Source organism: Bos taurus, chromosome 25 (assembly GCF_002263795.3).
Source record: "Bos taurus isolate L1 Dominette 01449 registration number 42190680 breed Hereford chromosome 25, ARS-UCD2.0, whole genome shotgun sequence".
Lineage (NCBI taxonomy): Eukaryota > Metazoa > Chordata > Mammalia > Artiodactyla > Bovidae > Bos > Bos taurus.
Genome location: NC_037352.1, coordinates 3,066,934 through 3,083,675, shown reverse-complemented (window position 1 = coordinate 3,083,675; position 16,742 = coordinate 3,066,934). Strand labels below are relative to the sequence as shown.

Below are 16,742 nucleotides of genomic sequence, written 5' to 3'. Positions count from 1 at the left end.
CCATGGGGCGCCCGGGGGAGGCGCCAGGGTCCGCCGTGCGTGTCCCTGCGTCGCGTTTCACTACCCCACTCAGTTATGGTTCAAGTGCAGAAGAGATTAGAAACAGATGGGTTGTTTATTTTTAGATATTAGGTATGGGTTTATTTTTATTTTGCCAGAAGTGAAGAGCACTGGCTTATATTTTAAATGTTTAAATCATCCAACAACTTTTTCACTGCTGTTCCTCATTCATTTATAATTCTCCAGAGGCAGGCTGCTCAGGCGGTGTGTTCTTTTACTAATTAACCTGTGGCAGAAGTTGAAAACTGGCAGACCGTGGGCTGAACCCAGTCTATAAATGTATTTTGTTTGGCCCACACAGTATTTTTAAAATGGGAAATTACAAATAATACTGTAGACTTCTGACTTTTCTTGGAAAATGAGGAGCTTTGCCAGCACCGTGTGGCAGCAGAGCAGTCTGGGTGGGAGCGCCAGCATGGCGCTCAGGCGGGTCACAGCTCCCCACTGCCTCCCTCCGCGCTTTCTGCTGTTCTCGTGGGCTTCCTCTGCCAGGCCTCTGAGCAGTTGGACTTTCCATCCTTCCCACAGTTTTCAAGGAAATTCTTGTTCCAAACTAGAAATATATGTAAAACTACTGAAGAGGTAATGGTATATGCAATGTTTGTTTTTAAGACTATAATACACTGGCACTGTATTAAAGCGCCTCCTAGGCATTCGACCTTTCCTTTTGGGAGAGAGAGAGTGATCGATGCAGCTCTGACTAGGGGAGGTTTTAACAAGCCTGTAGAGACTTTAAGGGCCTTCCGATAAGGCTGGGTAATAACAAAGATCTCTCATAGTCATGTATCTGTGTCCGTGACTCTGTTTTTCTCAAGATGATGGAGGAGGACTTACAAGGATCTTCTCAAGTTAAAGAAGAAACAGACCCGACAGAGCAGAAGTCAGAACCAATGGAAGTGGATGAAAAGAAAACTGAAGTGAAGGTCGAAGCTAAAGAGGAAGAAGAGGGCAGCACCAATGGGACAGCCTCTCAGTCCACGTCCCCTTCGCAGCCTCGCAAGAAAAGTAGGTCGTGTTCTCAGGAATTTACGTGGCGCTGCTTTTCCATCATGTTACGAGTGCATTATGTGGTTGTAAAGCTAAAGCAAAAAAAGAATTCCATCCCTTCCTGTTGCCCTTCTTACTGGCCATTCCCCCAGTTTTAGAAATGGTAACAGCTGGACTCCAGGGCACCGGCCCACAGGGTCTGTGCTAGGGCTCTGAGGAGCAGCCCACACCCAGCCTCTCCAAGGTGGTGCTGGCTTTACTTAGCATGCTGTGGACACCCACGGATGGTCTCCATTGATAAGGTGACCAGGAGCTTGATGTTGGGGAGTTACCACCATGGCAACCTGTGGGCTATTAAGTTTGTAGGTTTCTGCTGGTGCAGATGGAACTGAGTCCAGAGTTGGGGGCTGGGAGCATAGAACCAGGGACCAGTGCAGTGGGAGGAGGGCAGCAGAGAAGGGAAGATGCTGGAGTTCTGAGTAAGCAGGCTGAGCCAGGCTCATGGTGGAGGGCAGATAGAATCCATCTAAGACGTGTCCAAAGTAGGGAGGAGGAAACAGTGTCAGAAAACTGTCAGGTGACAGAAACATGAGACGAGGCTCAGTGGTTCAGGGGTGCAGGTGATGCGTTTAGGAATGATGGCAGAAAAACTCAGAGAGGCTCATGCTGTACAGTCCTGCTGCCCTGGGACCCTGGGGATCACAGAGGACAGCAAGCCTCGGGCTTGTGGTCTCAGACCTCTTTACACTCTTAAAAATTGACCATCCCAGAGAAGTTATTGTTTGTATGGATCATCTATGACTTCTACTCTGCTAGGTGTCTTTTTAAATATTTATTTAAAACTGAATGTGTTTCATGGCACCCATAAGTAACACACTTCTGTGAAAAATAACTTCCACAACAAAAATAATTGGAATGGTGACATTGTTTTTCACAACTTTGTTTCTCGGAGAATTAAGTGAACATGGCTGGCCTCTCCTATCTACCTGTCCCTTCGCTGTTGTATTCTGTTGTTTGTTTGACGGACACAGAGAAAATCCAGCTCCACTCAGATAAGTAGCTGATAGACAAGAGTATTTTAATATTTAATAGCCTTTTCAGGTACTTGTAGATAATTCTTTCTTGACACTACACAAAAATTCAACAAATAGAAGTTTCTTAAAGGCTGTTTGCAGTGTGACGTCTGAATCTGTAGCCCTGAATTTCTCGTGCTCTACAATTTTTCTGTCTTGTACTCAGACTGGCTCTTTTGCCATTGTATGACTTTTTTTTTTTTAAAGCACGATCCTTTGGTCATTTGGGAATTTTGCTCATCTTCCAAATGTTGGCATACTTTATTATGTAATATTTTTAAAAATCACATTTATTAATATCACTGTGACTCGCTTTAAAAAGTCTTGTAAACTTTGACAAGCTGTCAAGCTTGTGTAGCAGATACAAGTTTTTCAAAAATTCTAATTTTTGATGAAAGTCCAAATTGTATCATTGCTAGCAAATTGCGTCAGTTGTCCTGGAAGTAACTGGTGTGCTTGGTTCATTTGTGAGAAAATGTGGTGTTCCCGGATCTGAGGAACCATAGCTTGTCTGTCAGCCATTCTCTCTAGTTTTCTGTGTTCCATGAGCGATTGCAGTTACTTCAGCTCTTAGCTCAGCACTCAGACGAGTGCTTTCTCTGAAGACAGCGACTGCCTGCAGCAGAAATGCTTTCTGACAGCTTCCCTGTTTGTCGTGCAGAATAAAAGAGCTGTAGCCGAGGGCTGAGATTTAATAAAAGTAAGGATTTTTGCTCCTTCATCAAGGACATTTGTTAAGTGCAGATGGCATTTTACCTGTGTATGCAAGACAGCCCTGAAGAGCGCGTGGCCACTGAGTCACGTCAGGCGCTGCGGCCTGGTCCCGCTGCCGTGCTGGTGTCCATGGTGCTCCGTGTTGCTCTCGCCCCATCTGTGTGCATGTCAACACAGTGCGGAAAGCAAGTGATGACCGAGTGTTAGCGTGAAAATCATTGTGCATCATAGAATTGGATTTCACACACCCTGGAAAAGCCCTCAGACAGTGCTAGAACTTTATGCAATGATGGAAATGCCATGTGTCTGCCCACTCTGTAACCACCTCTGCCTCTGAGGTGGAACCAGCCGTGTGTGGCTCCTCAGCACTTGAAATGTGACAGACGTGCCTGAGGAAGTGGGTTTTTTACTTTATTTAATATTAATTCATTTCCATTCAGGTAGCCGCACAGGCTGGTGCGGTCCCCATAGACAGCATGGGGATCCCCAAGTCATCCGTGGGCCATGCTGTGGACACTGCTGACGTGGCCCCTCTGGTTGTCTGGAGAAGGTTTCAAGCCAGAGGAGTGGAGTGACTTGCTTATAGGACACTGCACTAGTCGGTGGCAGGAACTTGTTTCAAGTACAGCTCCTGACTGCTACCTCCACTCATTTGGAGTCTTGTTATGTCAACGTAGTGGTTAAAGACAGGAGTTAGAAATGACTTTTCCTTGCCATAGGTTTTAAATGTTCAGTGAATGAATGAGCAGTCGTCCAGAGTGAGACACATGTAAGCGCCGTAAGCGATCAACTCCAGAAGCCCAGTGGGCCTGGGACAGTGCGTCAGCAAACCGTCCGGGCTGCCAGGGAGGGCGTGTTTCGGGCTGTGTACGTCATTGGGTTTCTGTGGCAGCTGCCGGTGCCTGCCTTGTGCGGGGAAGGCAGCCACAGACACACGTGCACAGATGAGCATGGCTGTGTTCCGATAAAGCTTTCTTTTGGAAGACTAAACAGTGATTTTGTGTAATTCACGTATCATGAAATATTATTCTTTTTTTCCCTAACCATTAATAAACTTAAAAACTATTCTCAGTTCCCAGGCCCATACAAAGGCAGGCAGCTGGCCAGATTTGGCCTGTGGGTCATGGTTTGCCGACCCCTGATTTAGAAGAATGAAGAAGCTATTGATTAACTAAAGAATTGCTTTCTTATAAAGAGTTATTCAAAGAAAACCAAGCTCTGTAAAAGCAGACTGGAAGAAAAAGGGTTAGCTGAGGGCAGGGTTTGCCTGTGTTTCACAGCTCCATGGGGCACGTCTGCTCCCTGGACCACGGCTCTGGCCTCCAGGGGAATGTCTGTACTGGGTGACCCTGGTGCCCACTGACCGCCAGGCGTTCTGCAGCACAGGAGGCCGATCAGGACACCTGGGCGGTCCCTGCTCTGGTGGCAGTAAGCCCTCTAGAAACTTCCCAGCCAGTGCCTGCTTCTCTCAATGTACCCAGTGCAATTTTTACGGTATTTTAGTCTGATTTATAAATTTACAACTTACAATGCATCCGTTCTAGAAAATACTTTCAAAATCCGAAAAACTATGAAGTGGAAACCTCCTATCACTTAGGACCTAAGCCATCAGAACCCGTCTGCAGTGTTTGCCTCTCTGATGATGGGGCTGTGCGCAGGGGTGTGTGCCAGCGAGGGTTGTGAGACACTCGCTGCTGCCTTCACGGTTCCCGCACCCTTGCAGTTCACGAGGGGCTCGTGTGAATGAATGGCAGCCAGTGTTTATGCTACGTCGGTGACAACACTAAGTGTAGTAGGAAGTGGGTGGGCCTGGAGCTTGGAGACTTGGTTATTGCTACATCTGCGAGGGGGCAATAGAGCACTTTTGAGGAGAATGCATATTTTTGTAGCTTGCTTATGATGTACATTTGTTGGTGAGGTTGTAACAAAACCATCTGTCTCAGGTGGTGTGAGTTTACTTCCGCCCGGAGAAAAGGCCCGTTCTGGTGAAAATGGCTCTGTTTCCACACATTTGATCAGTGAGGCAGATTTGGAAGTTAGCTTCAGTTTTTTTCTGTTCCAACAGAATTTGGTGTTGGAAATCTTTTGTTGAGCAAGCAAACTTCTCAGTGTGGTAGTTTTGCCTCATGATGTGGATGCAGTTTTAAAAACGCTAGTGTGGGGGGTGGAATTAAAAAAAAAACGCTAGTGTGACTGTGTTCTCAGAACCCCTGAATGGTAGCTTGAGAAAGTGCTCACGGCCGGGAGGAAGGTGACTTGGGCCTCCTCAGAAGCAGCCCAGCTTCCATTGAAAAGCTCTGCAGGAGGAGTCTGGGTGCCTTGTCAACAGTGTCATTTCCTGTGTTTTCTAACGCAGTCTTCAAGCCGGAGGAGTTGCGCCAGGCTCTGATGTCAACCCTGGAAGCTCTGTACCGACAGGATCCAGAGTCCTTACCCTTTCGGCAGCCTGTGGATCCCCAGCTCCTGGGAATTCCAGTAAGTGGATGTCATGAAAACACTGTGGCTTTTCCAGTATGCTTCAGGAGCATCCACGACACTTGCTTAATCTCTCTAAATTGAGTAGAGTAAGATTTTTTTCCCCCGAATGTAAAGAAATTAGTTTGTTGTCAAAATAGTAATATACTTTTGTCTTACTAACTGAAATGTGTGTGTTCCCCCACCCATTTCCATTGAGCCCCAGGGTCGTGGGGGGATGCGGGAAGATGTGGGAGCACAGCCCGGGGCATGCAGCCTCTGTTGCCTTGCTTTACTCGTGGGTAAGACTTTGTCCACTGGAGTGGGTTTAAAGAATTGGTGCAAGTCCCTTATAAACCACATGGGCCTCTCACTTTGGCATCCCTGGGTGCTCTTGCAAAGGCCGTGGTGACCAAACAGGTTCTATTTAGTCTTATTACTATTTTTGTTTGTCTTAAATTTCATTTTGCTTGTTAGGACCAAGAGTAAATCTCTAGAAAAACATATTGTCTGATAAATATGCTCACTGTTTTAATTCAGTGGATCAAAATCTTATTTTTAAAATCTGACACTGAAGGACATCTCTTAATAAATAATTCATTTTTTTTTCTTTAAATTTGCTTTTGAAGTAATATGATCACACTTAGTAACTACCATCGTAGAGTAAAACCAGAGGAAGGTCAGGAGTTGCTCTCTTTTTGGTCACTCATTAGGTTACACTGGTACTCTCTGCTGTTTTAAGGCAAAGCTGCCAGATAAGGCTTACATTGGGGGTTTGGGATCAGCTAGACTGAGAGCCTTTTGTCTTTCAGGATTACTTTGACATTGTGAAGAATCCCATGGACCTTTCCACCATCAAGCGTAAGCTGGATACAGGGCAGTACCAGGAGCCCTGGCAGTATGTAGACGACGTCTGGCTCATGTTCAACAACGCCTGGCTTTACAATCGGAAGACATCCCGGGTCTACAAGTTCTGCAGCAAACTTGCAGAGGTCTTTGAGCAGGAGATTGACCCCGTCATGCAGTCCCTTGGGTATTGCTGTGGACGCAAGGTACAGTTGGAACTTTTTTTGAATTCAGCCAAAGAGGGTGTTATGAGGATATGATGGACTCTGTACTTTGGCCACACCTGTATATTGAGAAGGACCCAAGTGGAGTCATCTGAAGCTAGAAGTTCTTATGGGTCAAGCATTCCTGGCTGCCCTGGTGTCCATTCATCTATCTGTAATAAATGTCCCTTAGACACTAATTTTGTCCCATTTTATCCAAAAATATCTTTAACAAGAATCATTAAAAGACTACTCAGTGTACTAACAGCTAATTTACTAGCTAAATCTAGTTCTCCATATCAGACACAGCATTACATGACAGTAAATGCATTTATTTTTAATACTTTTTCCTTTGTTTTTGCAGTATGAGTTTTCCCCACAGACTCTGTGCTGCTATGGGAAGCAGCTGTGTACAATTCCTCGAGATGCTGCCTACTACAGCTATCAGAATAGGTAAGCACTGAGCAGTTTTCTGAATTACGGGACAAAAAGGTCGTCTTAGGGCAAGGCAGGCTCATCTGATTGCAGCTTGGTTACATTATTTCTTTCGTGAAGTTTCAGTGAAGTAGGCTGAAGTTACATTGTTTCTCTCTTCCCAGTCACTCAGTTAGGCCCAGGGTCTCTTAACTTAAAAGCATGCTTGTATAGTATAGAATTTCAACTCAAAGCTGCTTGCTGCACTGCACTCTTTGGATTAGGAACATTCGTTAAGCCATAATGTCACCATATGAGAAAGAGTCTAAGTTGAAGTTAACTCTAACAAAGGTTGATGGGCCTTTTTCAAGATACTAATAAAGTTGAAGCATTGTATTTTACCAGTCTGACTGTAAATATTTGCCTAGCTAAATTGACCTGCACAGCCTGATGGAAAGACTTGTGTTTGTGCTGATTCATTAAAGAATTGAGTTTATGAATGACTCCGTGTCAGGAGGTGGCCTTTTCAGGGCTTAGCGAGTGACAGGGATGCTTGAGAAATCTTGGTTCTAATCTTGAAATGTGGAGACGGCCAAAGAGTAGATCTCTTGTCTTAAGTAGAAGGAGAATGAAAATAATTTTTGTTGTTGATCCCCTTACCTAAATATGGCTTCCTGGTTTGGGGACTTGTCTTGAAAATTAAGCTCCAAGGTATCCATGGCTCTAAGTATCCATAGCATGAGGGCATCCTGCCTTGAAACGGGTGGTATTTCTTGGTCATATTCAGTTACCTTGCCTCCATTTCATGAACTGACAACTGAATTCTTTTTGTGACCAAGATGAAACTTCATGCCTGTTCTTTGTCTTTAGGTTCAGGTATTAAATGTCAGCTTTTGGGTCTGATGTTTTGATTATTTTTATCTTACTTGCTTGTAGTAATTGCATATGTTTTAACACTTCAAAGAAGATAAGTACGAGGCTTTTTATTTATTCAAAGGTACATGCAGAGGCCTGAATGATTTGGAATGTTGCAGTTATTTTTCTTCCAATTACGTTTTTTTAAATTATTCTTTAAAAAAATATGTAGGGAATTCCCTGGCAGTCCAATGGTTAGGATTCAGGGCTTTCACTGTGGTGGCCTAGGTTCAATCCTTGGTCAGGAAACTAGGGTCCTACAAGCCGCATGGCACAGTTGGGGGGAAAAAAAAAAGGTTAAAATTTAAAAAATCTAACCATATTTAAGTTCATTAACAGCTCCCATCAAAATGCTATTGGGAGGTGGGGGGGGTGGGGAACTGTTGACCTAAAAATATCTTAAGACAAGGTTTCTAAGCCTAGTCTGGCTCACTATCCCAGTGAGATGCTGGTTCCAGGGAAAGAAGCGAGTCCCCAGCAGGCATCTCTAGCAGAAGTGCTGCTGACACAGCTGTCCTGATGAAAATATTTCAACAGTTAGAATTTAATTTCTCCTTTAACGTGCTCTTCTATCCCTGGAAGCATTTTAATACTAAAAGTTTGAAATGATATCATAGCCTTCGTAGTGGAGTCTCTCCACAGTGGCAAGTGTTGTTTTGGGAGTTCTGGCCCCTCCTTTTACAGTTTTAGCCCAGAGACCTTTGACATAGCCCAGAACCTGCTTGTCGATGGAGTGGGCACAGTAACACCCCCAGTTGACACCCTTAGCTGTCAGTCTCCAATGAGACAATGAGTAGGAACTCACTTTGGGAGCTGATAGGTGCCAAACAAAGCAAAGTTATGAATTTTTAAGGAAATAGGTTAAAATGAACTCTGAAAAATGCCCCCACTAATTAAGTGCACAGCATAGTTTGGGTCTAGAAGGAAAAGCAGACAGCGGATTGCTCACCACCATCTCTCCAGTTCGGGGCCTTTTCCTTGTGGGCTTCACTGTTCTGGGTCCTGTGGCCCCCCCTTTGCTGAGGTGCACAGGCTTTGGCCATATTTAAGTGGAGAGCGGTTGTAGTTCAGTAGGACAGGTAGCGTCAGCGTCCACTACTGCCCCCCAGAGGGCGGTGTTGATGGGAGGATTCTGTTGAAAGTTCTGAAATGTCCAATTAGATTTCTGTGTAGCATTTAATTTTTACTGAACAAAAGTGATGTATTTTCCTTAAGAGTAGAAACATAAATAAAGGAGTTCTTTTTTACACATAAGACGTTTTAAGAGTGTGAGCACACCGCTCCTCAGCTGAGTCTCACGAGGTGTGCTTCCTGGAATACGGACATGGAAGCGACGCCGCGTTGAGTCTGAAAGCAGCGGTCTCGTTCTGTGATGGACATTTCAACTGCTTCCACTTTTATTCTCAGCCTTGACTGTTTAAGAGAACGCTGTGGTGTTCTTTTGAATAATTGTTTTGGCATTTATAGTTCTAAACTGTTGGGCACTTAGAATAGGAAATTCTATGGACCGTTTAAACAAGTGAAACTAATTTATAAGCTAGTGTATGGTTACATTTTCACTTGTTTCCATCATACTTCGAAATTTTGAAAGTAAGTCATGTTGGGAAAACCATTCTATAGATTTTTCCAGTTATTACTGATAGATGAGAATAGATATCTATTATCCCAGTTATTTGTGTATACTTATATGGTACTTAAAACAATCTGCATTTGAAAATTTACTCCATACATTCAGTTACCCTTACCGATGAACTATGCAGTGACACTTACCGACTTTAGGTGCCCAGATATACATCGTCATCAGGTTCTGTGAAGCGTTTCTCCTTTACAATTCCATATTCATCAGACTGCTTCCTTGTGTCAGGCGGAAAGGCTCTTACGGCTGGAAAGAACCATTATGTATTTCCAGGGTGAATAAAGATGGGGCAGGCTGGCATTAACATCTGCCACCTGCTGATTCCCAAAGTGGTTCCCACCTGCTGGACCAGATGGGTGGCTATGCCCACTCTGTGAGCTATCATCATCTCAGAAGGGTGCTCCAGGGAGGCCCAGACCCTTCCCCCGTCCTCTCCCCATCCACCTGAGGAGGTTTGATTCTCCAGCATCTCTGCTCTGGCTCTTGGACAGGCACTCTGTCCCTTCCAGTTTCTGAACCTGAGGTTTTTAGGGATGGGAGTTAGTTATATGCAGACTGTAGGTTTCTGCAGCCACCTGGGGGCTGCCATTCAGCCACCAGTGCTCTGTTCTGGGCCAGTTTCCTCCAGTGGAAATGATGGGTTTATGATTCCTGTTCTGTAGATGTTGCTAGGTGTCTTGTCCTGCTTGAATAAAAGCAGTGAGTTGTCCAGGATTTTAAAACCATTTAGACTCGCGTGTAATTATTGTGGCAATTTCATTTCAAAATGTGTTCAATAGTACTCTTCGAGCTAGCCCACTATGGCCGGATGTTTGCTCATAATGAATTGGAACACTCATTCATTTTAAAAGGGACACAATTTGGCTTTGAAGAGATAACATTTTTACATATTGTTCTGATTGTTGCATAATTGGTTTACAGTATCTATATTTTAATTCTTTCTTGCTAGTTATGATTATGCCCTCCTACACATGAAAATTCCTTTTATTACATGATTTCAAGGCTCTGTAAAAATATTTACAAAATAGCGAATAACCAGAGTGTTACTATAGTTCATTCAGAGAAAGAGATACGAGATACATAGTTTTTAAAAACAGCATTGTTAGTCTGTTTATTCCTGGTCAGTTTTTAATCTTGGTAGACTTTGTTAATTGAATTAGTTCTAAATAAACTGGTCCCAGCAGGAAACTCCCAGTTGCTACACACAGTGAATCTGTCATGTTCATCAACAGTCTGAAAAATTGGATAATCTTGAAATGCATGCATGCTAAAGTTTTATACTTTTAATTCACTGTATGTGTTTAGTCAGTGAAATATGGCAGACAACAATGCTCACTCAGTGTGTTTAATTAAGGTTAGGATTAGAACTTGTGGGGATCTGTTTTAGGGGTAATGGAGACAAGCTGGCCAGGCAGTGGCCTGAACCTCAGTCATTTGTAGCTACACGTGTGTGTGTGTGTGCGCATGTGTGGCTGTGTGTGTGTGTGTGTGTGTGTGTGTGTGTAGCTGCAAGCTGCTACATCTCCTCCTGCCTGTGTGGTTCCGTGTGGCGCTCCAGTCTCGTCACAGTGTCTTTAACACTAATCCTCTTGGCATCTTGTAGATGTACTTTTGAGCACTAAAACCACATTTTATTGTGCTGCCGTTGCTACCATATATTCATCCTTTTCGCTTGTGCAGTTCACCTCATTCGGCTTGTTTACTTCTGCGGTATTCCTCTGTGCCCATCTTGTTTTTTGCAGCATCACATGCATTTTTGTTGATTTCTCATTTGTGTCCTTTCCAAACATTTAATAGTTTTTATTTAAACTAATCTTATTTGGTAGCTTGAGCCCAGGCTCTATATTATAAGAAATTGGGGTGATGGATAATTTCTCAAATGCAGATTGTGCTTTAAAGATTAACTCTAAATTTGCTTAACTTGGATTGTTCCCAAGTCAGAGCAATCATTGAGTATTCAGATTGATGAATGATTGGTTCCAGTACCAAAAAGTTTAAAGTCAAAGCATAGAATTGAATTTTAAGATTGTTCATGGATTTACATATATTGTATTGCTTATACAATATATCATAGTTTGTTCTCTGTATATTCTTACTGATAAATGGCTGGAAAGTCTTTGACCCCGATTGCATTTCTGTTAAGTGTTTGTCTAGAGTATGGATTTGGTTTCATTTCTGTTGTAACTCAATTAACTAAGTGAGTAACATGAGAAAAATAACAGGAGAAAATTAAAACCAGTTCTGGGTGCTCAGCATTTTCATACCTTTAAAGATCTGGCTTAATATCGGAAATAAAATCTGTGAATTGCTGTCAAGCATAAATTTCCCATTTTGAAAAATAAAACTATTTCAGTTTAAATTGCTTTTTTAAGGACTTTTGTCAGAATGTTTTGTTCAAAGTAAATTTTTTCCATCTCAAACCCTGGAGTTACGTTTGGTTTTCTCTAAGTAAGAACAAAATCCAAACTCCTAAATGTAGGCTCCTTGCAATTCTAGTATTACCAATTCCTTGAAAACATTTGCATTTTGGAGCTGAACAAGCCCGTTGTTAGTGATGATGGCCTGGGATGTATGCAATGAGACCGAATGCTAATCAATGCTTTGCCTTGGCTTTCTGCTCTGTGTTGTCTTGGTGTTTGCGTCTTACCTTTATGTCTGTGCTATTTGTTCCCTCCCCTGTTCTCTAATCCTGCCCTTCCCCACCTGCCCCTGTTCCTTTCATTGTCCTCACTGACCCATCAATCAACCAACAACGCCCCCCCTTCGTCGTGGTGATCTGCCCTGCTCTGATTGGTGGCTTCGTTGCTTGGGTGGCTGTGTGTTATGATGGACCAGTTCACCCAAGTATGGCCTTCTTGCTGACAGGTATCACTTCTGTGAGAAGTGTTTCACAGAGATCCAGGGGGAGAATGTTACCCTGGGTGACGACCCTTCACAACCCCAGACGTAAGTACCATCCCATCATTTCTCTTGGGGGTGACCCTGGATTGTTGTTTTCCTCTTGTCCACGATTGAAAGGGAAGCACCACTGCCGTTGTGACTTTTCTGTTGTGTATATTTCATAGTAACTGTACCCACATTCATACTTGACAGTGTGGCTGAATCTCAGTGCCATGCCCACGTCCTTCCCTTCACCCAGGATCTTGATGCTATAGCCCCTGTTGAGTCCCGGGGCCTCTTGTAACCTTGCTCTATATCTCTTCTTCCAAAGCACTTGCTTTTTCCCAGTGGCTGTCAACTTCCATTTGGGGGGATTATAAAATTTCCTTTATATCTAAGAAACCAGATAATCCTAGTCACAGAACTGGCAGTAGCAAAAGTGAGTCTTGTGTGCATACCCCGTCTCCAGCATTTAGTTGATCTTCCCCTGAAGCCTTTGTCCTTGAAGTTGTGGAGGTAACAGAAGCCAGATGGGGAGACCCCAGCGAGTACATGTATCTCCCTCCTCACTAGAGGCTGGATACCTGCTCACAGCTCCAGCACAGACAGGCACGAGTTAGTTCATTCATTCCCTCCCCTCGAGTTCACCATTTCCTGCCTGATGCTTATCCTCTGATGGAGTAGACAGATGTCCAGAATGTGGTGAGAAAAAAAGCAGAACCAAATCCTCAAATTGGATGGTCACGGGGCCTAAAGACCTGCCAGCCACCATAGCCACCCAGGACTGCCAGCACTGTGCCTCTCTCTCTTCTCCTGACTCTGCCCTAACCCCTCCCACCCAGAGAAGTCTGCTGGTGCAGCTGCCCCCACAGGCAAGAAGGGCTTCCCAGTGAAGGAGTTTCCAGTGCTGTTGCAGTGACATTTACTCTCTATCCAAATGCAGAACAGACCATAGGCACCCATAAAATATATAAACCAAAATGTCAGAAATTCTACTTACTCAATTTCTTTTTCTACCCCCTGTCATCTTGATTCTTTGGTCCAATTGTGTGATTAATAATTGGATTGTATAATTCTGCGAATCAAGTAATTCACATATACACTGATCACAACAAAAGGACAATAGAAATGAAACACTCAGCCTTTAAAGAATAAGTAAAACATCCCCAAGTACATGCTGAAGGAACATTGTAATTGGAAGAATTGGTTACACCAGTCTTGGTCAGATTCAGTAGCCATTTATCATATACATTTGGAAATTAGCAGGTTTGAGTCGGAACATAATTTTCCCACCACATTTTGACTGAACTTACTTACTTAAATCTTGTAATAAGTGTTGATGAGCATTTTGAGGAAATATTCGAAGGAAGACAAAAATAAATGGTGGTGCTTTCTGTGGAATTAAATTTTATATGTTCATGCCATCATTGCATCCACTTGAGAGTTCTGACCATCATTTACTTTTTATGTGAAGAACTAGTTATAGGATAATATTCCAGAGACCCTGTAGTTTATACACAACAGATAAAATTTAGTTAATTAACATTTTTCCTCTTCCCCCCCCCCCCAAATAAGGACAATTTCAAAGGATCAGTTTGAAAAGAAGAAAAATGATACCTTAGATCCTGAACCGTGAGTATACAGCTATTTCTTTCTGACTTTTAGGTTTTAACTTTCAGATCGGGAAAGTTCTTCCATGTGATTGGGTTGCTGTAGAAGACACTGGAAATAAACATATTGCCCTGGGTGGAACTTTCTGTGTGGATTTACTTCAAATATGGATTATTTTTTAACTCACGCAAAAGATGTGTGTCTGTAACATGCTGTCCAGCTGCTGAATTTTACCAGTGAGACGAGTAGGTGGATGTTTTGGTTCTGTTAGAACCTCTGTAATAACTTGGTCATCATTGTCTTTAAGAAGCCATTTAGTGTGATTCTTTAGAGACTAAAGATAGTATTTGGTGAAGGGGTCCTAGTATCACTTAAAGGGAATTTTTAGAGAAACTCTTAGAAACCAATTGTAAAAAAATAAATAACGGGAAGCCCGGTATTGTGTTGGATTGGCTAAAAAGTTTGTTCAGTTTTTCCACATGATGTTACAGAAAAATCCAAAACAGCTTTTTGGCCAGCCCACTTGTGCTTGCCACCATCTTTGGTATGGTATGTTTCCAAAGGTCGCTGTGTTCAGTGATCAGTGAGAACACTCAGTGTGTAAAATTTGCTTTATAATAACCCCTTAAGAGGCCTCAGAGCCCCTCCTGTGCTGTGGCACCTCCCAGGTCCCCAGAGCCAAGTCCTGAGGGCACCCCAGTGTGTGGAGACACCTGTCTTGTTCTGTCCCCGTGGTGAATGCCCGTCCGGGGCTGCTTGGTGAGCAGAGGCTGCAGCCCTATGGGTAACTGATAAACGTGGCCGTGGTGCGTCCAGAGCTGAGAAGCAGGTCCTGCCCTCCCTAGGCTCAGCTTCCAGCGGAGAGCACAGACTTCACTGTGTCAGAGCTGCTTCAGTCTCTCCTGCCAGCCATGCTGGCGGGGGTTGAGAGGGGAGCAGTGAGGGAGGGCACGATGAACAGTTCGGAGAGCGCCTGGTGCATGAAGAGCTGGCTTCCAGTCTCTTTGTGGAAAATGTTTACTTTATATTGGAGTATAGTTGATTTCCAATGTTGTGTTAGTTACTATATTAACTTTCCAATTGCAGAATACTTTATGTTGAGGTAGTAGGTACCAGACAGTGGGGAAGACACAGATGGATAAAGGGGGCCTGGCCTGCAGCCGTGTGTCTTCTAGTAGGACAGACAGACGGATGGTAGCACAGGCAGCAGGAGCCAGTAAGGTGTCCAGAGGGAGGGGCCCTAGCCCAGGCAGAGTGGCATCCTGGAGAAGGTGGTGCTCACCTGGAGGGGGCGTGGGTGGGGGTGGGCAGATCGTTGCAGACACAGAGCAGTGAAGGGGCCTGGAGCACCAGCAGTGGTGCAGGTGAGCGCGGGTGGGGCCCCCGGCACGAGGAGGCAGGGGTGCTGGGTTCCCTGGCGCCTGACTTGGTGTGGCTGCAGAGGTTTTAAAGGACCACATAGAGTGGGAGGAGGGCAGCCCGGGAGAGAGCGCTCGAGGACGGCGGATGAGGCCGCTGCCGTGCTGCCCGCTTTGCCTGTGGGTGTCCAGTTTTCCTTCAGCAGAGCAGGGACAGAGAAGCTGGGTTAGGTTCGATCTGTGGTCGAAGGCTCGTTCTCAGCAGGGGCAAAGGGTGGGCCCGGGCCAGGACCCGAGCCGTGGTGTGAGAGCGTGCCTCAGGTCTCAGAGCCCAGCACCTAGGCTGAGAGGAGGAGCCAGGGCCCCAGACGGCCTGCAGAAGTGCGGTGCTCGCTGGGCCCTTCAGCCTCCACAGGGTGTAAGTCGTGGCAGCCTTAAGGGCATGGCTGAAGAAACAGGCCTTGACCTTTAAGCATGTTTGACGATGAAGATTACTAGGTGAGGAGATAGGGTCCGGGTGAGCCATGCAGAAGCTGTGAGGAAGGCAGGCGATGAGGTGAATCCCAACCTCTGCAGTGTTTCCTTGAACAAAGGCCATCATTTCCCACCCTGGCGACTGACTCAGAGCAGACATTTCCTGTGCGAGGCGAAGAACAAGAGCTTGTAACACTGACAGCATTGTTTTCTGCTGTTGAAGTCCGTTTAGGCATTTGTAGTCGTCTGGAGCAAGCACTGGTCTTGAAAATGTGACCTGTAAGATAGGCCTTTGTCATAGCAGTTTTTAGAAGTAAACTTTCATTTCTGGTTACAAAAGAGGTGAGGAGAAGAGAGGAATGAGGCATTGGTACAAAGAAGGGGAGAAAGTCAGCTCTTCCTGTAGAACACATCCTACTGATGCGTGTTTCAAATATGGCCGAGTCAGTCAAGAGACACGTGAATGCTGAGGAGTCTTGAAGTCTTCATGGCGACAAGGTGTGAGCACAGCACTCAGGTCCACTGTGCAGTTCTGCGTGTGACAGGGCACTTCTTTGTCTTCTAGTTTTGTTGACTGCAAGGAGTGTGGCCGGAAGATGCATCAGATTTGTGTTCTCCACTACGACATCATCTGGCCCTCAGGGTGAGTAACTTCCTGGTGATTTCCTGAGACTCCAGGAAAGGGAGAGCAGTCTGCACAGAGTGGAGGGGAGGGCACTGGCGGCTGCTGTGCCTCTCGTTGTCGCCAGCAAGGATCCGGCAATTAGAGGGATGGCAGTCGGTTCTAAATTTAAGTCTCAAGTGTTTGCCCGCTTTGGGAATTGTAGAATCAAAGCAGTCTGCCTCTTCACTTTTGTATAATGATGTGATGTAAATTGCCAGCAAAGTATTTTAATGCTGCATTTCACTAGTTTGGCAACATATACTGTTTTATATAATCTGATCACACCCATTATTTTTTTGCAGTTTTGTATGTGACAACTGCTTGAAGAAAACGGGCAGAACTCGAAAAGAAAACAAATTCAGTGCTAAGAGTAAGTCATGGAAGGGTTTCTGTTTCCTGGTCTGTACATCTTCCCAATCTTCCTTTGGTTCCTCTAACACACGGCTTCAGGGC

General features: G+C 44.6%; 1 protein-coding gene across 1 annotated transcript in view; it reads left to right on the top strand.

Moving 5' to 3' along the window:
• CREBBP (CREB binding protein) overlaps positions 1–16,742 on the top strand; it is a 118,966-nt gene that overhangs the window by 89,634 nt on the left and 12,590 nt on the right. Inside the window, exons 16-23 of the mRNA NM_001164022.1 lie at positions 876–1,065; positions 5,191–5,309; positions 6,101–6,340; positions 6,702–6,790; positions 12,168–12,248; positions 13,758–13,814; positions 16,191–16,268; positions 16,592–16,659. Of these exons, the coding sequence (NP_001157494.1) occupies positions 876–1,065; positions 5,191–5,309; positions 6,101–6,340; positions 6,702–6,790; positions 12,168–12,248; positions 13,758–13,814; positions 16,191–16,268; positions 16,592–16,659 (922 nt within the window). The remainder of the gene's footprint in view (positions 1–875; positions 1,066–5,190; positions 5,310–6,100; positions 6,341–6,701; positions 6,791–12,167; positions 12,249–13,757; positions 13,815–16,190; positions 16,269–16,591; positions 16,660–16,742) is intronic.